The sequence below is a fragment of the Amblyomma mixtum genome, chromosome 7, assembly GCF_055824585.1.
Source record: "Amblyomma mixtum isolate Tamu chromosome 7, ASM5582458v1, whole genome shotgun sequence".
Classification (NCBI taxonomy): Eukaryota; Metazoa; Arthropoda; class Arachnida; order Ixodida; family Ixodidae; genus Amblyomma; species Amblyomma mixtum.
The window spans coordinates 26,265,450-26,272,522 of record NC_143018.1 but is presented as its reverse complement, the minus strand read 5'-3'; the positions used below and the strand labels follow the sequence as shown (position 1 = coordinate 26,272,522).

At 46.0% G+C, this 7,073-nt stretch overlaps 1 protein-coding gene across 2 annotated transcripts in view; it reads left to right on the top strand.

Moving 5' to 3' along the window:
- The window catches only part of LOC149335407 (neuronal acetylcholine receptor subunit beta-4-like), a 10,349-nt gene extending 4,347 nt beyond the window's left edge, over positions 1 to 6,002 (top strand). The window contains exons 5-9 of one of the 2 annotated variants that reach the window (XM_089553797.1): positions 207 to 273; positions 742 to 906; positions 1,218 to 1,285; positions 2,078 to 2,304; positions 4,118 to 6,002. In XM_089553797.1, the coding sequence (XP_089409923.1) occupies positions 207 to 273; positions 742 to 906; positions 1,218 to 1,285; positions 2,078 to 2,304; positions 4,118 to 4,413 (823 nt within the window). In that variant the 3' untranslated portion in view covers positions 4,414 to 6,002. Of the gene's footprint in view, positions 1 to 206; positions 274 to 741; positions 907 to 1,217; positions 1,286 to 2,077; positions 2,305 to 4,039 lie in introns of both variants that reach the window. The other variant, XM_089553796.1, reaches the window with a different exon arrangement.
- The last annotated feature ends 1,071 nt before the right edge of the window (positions 6,003 to 7,073 follow it).

Sequence of the window (7,073 nt, the reverse complement as noted above, 5' to 3'; positions counted from 1 at the left end):
ACGTGCCTCTCTGCTCTCTCACAATCCGCTCCTCCCCTTAGCATTCATCAGCCAATCAGCGATCTTGCTTTTTGTGAGCGAATGGATGGAAGGGCTCGGGGGTCTTAGAATGTTGGCGTTTAATGCATTGTTCTACAAAAAGCAATCACTAAAGCGCGAAGGCTCTTTAAGCATTTCATCTAACATCGTTTATCGTACTGACCCAGAAATCCCGAGGACTTCCACATTCGCACCACAGAAGTGTTCCTGCGGTCCGAAGGAGAAGTGTTCCAGGTAGGCCTACATTTAATTACCACGAATATTCGTACTGTTTGTTTGCTCACGCTCAAAGCCGCTGGCAGTCGGCTTTATCATTTAGTCTGTGACGCGAGATGCGACCAGACTTATTTCGAATGATCGCCGCCATGGGCGACTGCTCCCGCATTGTTCAGGATTGTTATAATTTCCTTGTCGCCTGATCATGATGGTTCTTTGCCAGCTTTAAGCTGAGCTCGGCCGAGAGCGTCAGACTGCCGAGCACGCTTGTTGCTACGCTGTCGCCGAGTCATTCAGTTCTTTGTGGACGCGAGTCAGCCCAAATAAAGAGTTTCTTTTGGAAGTCTTCGCAGTCTTGCTGCTCGCCGGACTGCCGTCACGACCACGTGGCAGTACAGACTGTCGGGTTTCGGTCCAATTCTTTATTAACTTACGGAACATGATGCACATCAGCTCGTTCAACTGCTCTCAACGTAAAACCTGCAGGTTCCTTATTCTCGTGTGAGGGTTCCCTGTGCCATGAACCTGGCCGACTACCCCAGGGACGAGCATGTCTGCAAGGTCCGCTTCGCTTCTCTCGTCGACACCGACGACGAACAAGAGTACGACACGATTGAAGACCTGGCCGAGAACGCCCTCACTTCCACCGATGTGAGTGTATCTCATTGGTTAGATGCTCCCCTGCACCTTCTATTGTTCAAAAAAATTTCTTTGTATATGGTAGACAGGCTGTGTTTCACTGTGGACGCCTTCCTTAGAGGACCAGCTGCATATCGCTGTTTTTTCCTTTATTTCTGAACTTTGTCACCGATTCTTAACATTGCTTTATTGAGCTGGCAGACAGAGTCCAGCTCGCCGGTGTGCTTGTCTGCCCTAGTTCATAAATTAGACTCGTTTGCCATTGTTTTGCATTTGATACTATGTTGCCGAATGTTTCTTTCTCTCATTTCTTCGCACCAAAGCCGTGGCAGGTCCACGAGTGGGAGGTGACTGTGCTTCCTGAGTGGGAGAGCGGATACGTGCTGAACAGGTGGGCAGCGTCATTTTCGTGATACGCAGCCTCTTTTGATACTTGATATGATGCCACTTAGTTCTCACTTTCATTCACTCCTTCACATCACTAACATTCACTCATACACTAACTTCCTGACATTCAGTTTCTCACTCACTCGGTCGAAAGAAGAGCCCTAGATTAAAAGCAATAATAATCTAGAGCCATATTATAATCAAAGTACCGCGATATCTATTATAAATAACTTTAAAGTATATACTTCAATTCAGATGCTCGAAGAATGGTTACCACTGTATAATGCGATATTCAACGACGCTGTTTAGGTTGTTCAATTTCGCGATTTATTTATTTATGTAATTACGTATATGCTGCCGACGATAGTTAGGTTCAAGCAGGAAGGTCACTTTACAGAGTTAAGGAAGAGTACTCAGAAATTACTTGGTAACTTGTACTTTACAAGGCACTTGTGGCAAACAGTGAGCCGAGAAGTGGCAGGAGATGTGTTCGGCCTGTTCAGTGCCCGATTCTAAAAGACGAAATCAATGCATATATTTCGGGAGGTGTCGTCACAGCAGTTGGAGGAGTTACGAGGGAGAGGAACTATGCTTTGACACATGACGTCACTGGGTTTGGACCAAACAGCGTGATGAGTTGCGATGGGTGACGTCAGTGTGACGTCAGGGGTGACTCTCCTCCTCCGTTTTTGTATACTTGCCGCTTCAGTTTGGTAACGGGGTGGTCCACGAAACAGGAAATAAATGATTCCCGCGTGCTCAGAAGTTGGCATTGTCGCATCACTGCTCTGTGCAGGACGTATTTGGAGCTGACGATCAGGCTGAAGAGGCGTTCCTCCCTGTACATCTTCAGCGTGACGCTGCCCTGGGTCGCCTCCGTCGTCATGATGCTACTCGTCTTCTGGCTGCCAGCGAACTCGAGGCTGCGCCTGACTCTCTGCTGCATCAACATGCTGCTGGTCGCGTTGATGCTGCAGAGGATGGTTCCGCTACTTGAGGGATCTTACAGGCCCGCCAAGATAGGTGAGGACACGCGAAGGGCGTGAAAAAAGGAAACATCACTTTGCGATGGAAGATTGATAATGCTGTAACTGAGAACTATTTATTGATTTCTAAGAAAGGAAGTGAAGAACGCGCTACCGCGGGGCACAACGCCCACTAGTTTCACAGAAGGCACAATGTGTCTCGTACTCCCTTCGCCCCTCGTCTACCATCGCTACAATGTTCAGAATATCAGACCAACTTGCCCAGCAACACACCCTGCACAATAAAAAAAAATGCTGCCAAAAAGGGAGCAGGAATATGCATTTTTTATTTAAAAAGAAATGATTAATCTTTGTTATCCCTCCTTAAGTGAACTGTACAGGTAGCGCTGTACGTTAGAATACGTTATAAAACTGTTAGACAGGTTGCAGGGATGTTACGTGATAAACTGGAACGTTGGGGTAACGTTTAAAGTTATTAACGTTATTTGTTCGCTGGCAAACATTACTAAAACGTTCCAACCAAGCAATATGCAAGTGCTTTGTTTGCAATCTTTTAAATGTACAGCTTATAACTATAGAACAAAATTTCAAATTATGACCTTATTATGTTAAAATCAGAACTATAAAAAAGATTACCAACATTTTCAAGCTTTGCGTTGAACCTTTGCCACTATTTGAGCAATAATGATGTTTCAAGTGGCAAAACTTCGCAGTTGAGTATATGAGATGTTCCCTACCAAAAAGTTTATGCATCGACACAAATTTGCAATAGAAAACTTCGCACGTTTTCTGTTCACCGCTATTGTTTATGGTACGGCTTTATAAGCCTGGCGCCATGCTGTGCCTTCGTAGGTTACCGTGTGAACTGCATTTATTAGCAGTGGTGTATTGCAGCACTCGTGTATTGCATCCTCGCTGCCCCATGCTCCTTGCGAAGTGTTTATTCAGTTGTGGCGCATCACAGCGGGAAGTTCTCGTCATGAAGGGCTGCTCACTAATTTGGCGAAAGTTGTAGATATGTCGTCGAAACGTTTAATAATGATGTAAACGATATATTTCAAAGTTTGCTTGCAATGTTTCACAAAGGCAAGAAAAAGAGAACAACAGAAGAATGCATGAGCGTTTCTCCAAAACAGAAAAGTGACATTTCTGCAATAATATTAGGCTACCTGGATCATTAATTGGCCCTTTTCTCTTATCGAAGCTTAAGATGAGAACTTGAAGTTCTTCCATGTTCCTCTCGCTTTCCTTTCGATGAAGGATGGGAAGAATCTCAGCGGCTATCGCTGTTCCAATGCACCCGCAGATCTTGATTGATGGACGTAGTTGTTCAGAACGCTCGTCCCTGCTTTAATGCATCCGTTGACCGCCCGTTTACGGTGTCAAGTAATCAGTTCTTTATTGCTGAGGTACAGACTACCAAACTTTCATACCTCTTAGACTGCAGAAGTGGCAGAAATATCAGTGCCGCAGTTGTGGCCCCTTAAAGATGGGGTTCTTTCATTGAGTATAGACGTTCATGGAGCAGAGTCAACTGGACCGCACGTCCACAGACAACAGCGTATTCTAAAGGGTACCGATTATCCGGCCCTCATCTTTCTTGGGCCGAATAATAGGCTGCCTTAGGATGGGAGGTGAACGCGTGGGTATTTTTGCAAGCGACGTACTACGATGTGACACCGTTTATCCCTTCTTTCAAACAAGTGCCGCAACAGAAGAACGCAGTCAAGGCCACTGACCACAACTGGCACTAAATTTCTTCTCTCTCACAGTGTCTTTCCTGGAGGCCGCGATGCTGATGCAGGCGATCATCGCCATCATCGCGGTGGCGTTTCTCAATGTGACTTCAGGCCAGGTCCTGTTCCCGGTCGCCGTTCCGACGGCTGTCGTGCAGTTCCTGACGGGCGCCGCGGGCGCGGCTCTCTGCCTCTGCGACTACACCTCCACAAAGCCCGTTGGAGGAGCTCCGTTCCCCGTTCCGTCGGAGACGGGAGACGCCTCGCAGCAGCAAGAGCAGCGAGACACCAGTGCCGTCACCAGGCTCTCGCAGGAGAGGGCCAAGGAGTGGCTACTGGTGTCCGACGCCCTGGACCGCGTCTTCTTCGTCGTCTTCCTCGTCGCGGCCCTCTGCGTGGCGCCGCTTTGACTGTGTAGCGTTTGTTCCGCTGTCCTCCATGTCATACGACTGATCGTCCCACTTCGGCTCTCGCCTGTATGCATTATTTTCTGCCGTGGTATATTTCAGGCGCACCTTGATCAGTGAGGTAGCTATATTGCCTGCTGCCATATCTTCCCTTATTATTATTACTACATTTTTATTCATGACTAAACCATCACCAAAACTACTACTACTACTACTACTACTACTACTACTACTACTACTACTACGACTACTACTACTACTACTACTACTACTACTACTACAACTATTACTACTACTACTACCACTACTACTGCTACTACTACTACTACTACTACTACTACTACTACTACCACTACTACTACTACTACTACTACTACTACTACCACTACTACTGCTACTACTACTACTACTGCTACCACTACCGCTCCTGCTACTACTACTACTACTAATACTCTACTACTACTACTATTTATTACTACTACCACAACAACTACTACTACTACTACTACTACTACTACTACTACTACTACTACTACTACCACTACTACTACTACTACTACTACTACTACTACTGCTACTACTTCTTTAGCAATATTCTATTCAACTCGACGTGGTGCTTCGTTCTAAATGTCACAGATCCGGAACTTTTCGTTCCGCTTTCGTCAAACTGAGTCAGTACAAGCACCTCACTTCCCATCTTTCAAAGCGACTGTGTAGGCCTACTTGAATATCGTGATCTGAACCAAGTGAGCTGCAGACTGATAATTTCCATCTTAAAACGGCAAGAGATCGAATGTCCATTGTAGAAGGACGTTTCGAACTGACGCCTCTCTCACGTCCTCAGCACGCACTACGACACTACGCCGTAGACACGTTTCATTAAAGCGAGAAAAACTTCTTTTGGACAAACTCTCGTGTGGCCCACGTTTCATAGCACACACAGTCGGAAATTTCATGTAGATAATTTCCATGTAGGCACCATCCGGCCCCATGACTCACCCGAACGAGAATCCTTTTCGGAAGCAAATTCTTCTACATACGCGACTAACCCTAGCTTACAGTTACATATCGTTGAAAACTGGAGAATAATCGGTGGTCGCTTGTAAATTTTCAGTACTACCGTATTTACTCGCATAATGCTCGCACCCCCCACATTGCCTATCGAAAACTGGAATTTTTTTTTTCCTCGCATAATCATCGCATCCCCAACATCACTCGACAGAACTAAGGAAAAGTGCATGCACTATCAACGTTCGGAGGCTGTATGCAGAATGGATGGCCGAAGGCCAACACGCTCTTACGCCGGGTGGCAAGAAAAGAGGCCATCTGTGGAGCTGCTGTGCAGCTGGGTAGCAGATGCATGGAGCATGACGTGGTCGTGAAGAGTTTCAAGAAAACTGGCATTTCCAACGCCCTGGACGCGACAGAAGACCACTTGGTGTGGGACGAAGATGAAGAGGGTGAAGCTGAGGAAGCCGACGAAGCAGCGACCAGCGATAGCGATGGCAATGTCGACGTGGACTCCGCGGACTCTGAGTGATGGTGATGTTGCGGGCGGCCAGCCTTCGCAAATAAAGTGTTTCTGCAGCTAGTGTTTGTCGTCTCTGTGGTTTTATTACAAACGTAAGTCCTGCTTGCAATTGAAGTTTTGGTTAAATTTACAATAGCTGGCTTGAGAACCCCGGTTCACAGCCTATTTACATTTGCTTTCAGCACTCCAAAGCATTGTTCAAAAAATTTCCCCGCGTAATTATCGCACCCCCTAACTTCGCACCGATTTTCTGCGAAAAAAAGTGCGAGGATTATGCGAGTAAATACGGTATATATTGTTCGTTGCCATAAATGTCCTCTTTTCTGCCGCTAGGCAGTTCTGCTTAGCAGCAAGTTTCCGTCCCACATCCTTTTTTAGACAGAATCACGATGCCCTCGTGATTTGCCACATTTGATCCCGCTCTCTGAACATTGTGTTCAGTTCACTTACAAGTACGAGTTCTGAAGGGCATGTGAAGCCGATTTAGGATTACTTAAGTGTTATTTGGCATTTGTTTGTAAGGTTTTCGGTGGCCTTTTGAAGGTGTGTAGTCATTAAGCCGATACCAGTTGCTAGAGGCGATTAGTTTCTCGCGTTTGTCGGGTGCATTTTCTTTTTGTCCATTTTCAATGTGTGGGAGAACCATGCAGCGATGCTCTTCACACTTTTAAACTAGCCCTTAACGAAGGTTTACTCATGTTGTTTTCTATCAGCTGCATAAATTTTTATTTATCCCGAAGTGACGACCACTTGTAAGACATCCATCATGAAAAAAAAAAGTAGGCGGAAAGTCTACTGGATATGGCTTAATAAATTTGTAAACCGGCGATAGACCAGTCTTGTGAGCTCATTTCAGCCTTTATTTCAGCCCTCGCCACACTTTGCAATGTCAGCATTCCGTCTGTAGCGTCTTGAAAACAAGACGAAAACTCATTGGTCAAATTTTAATGTAGTAGCGTTAGGACGGCCATGACGGCGATAACCGTTCGGCGTCAGCGTCTGTGTGGTCTCCGCTTGCCAAACGTGGCAGGTGCCATTTATAAAGGAGTTCTCACTCTAAACTGGCCTCCTGCTATAACACAAGCTAGAATGAAACACCGGCTATAATGACACATCGGCTATAATAAATCAC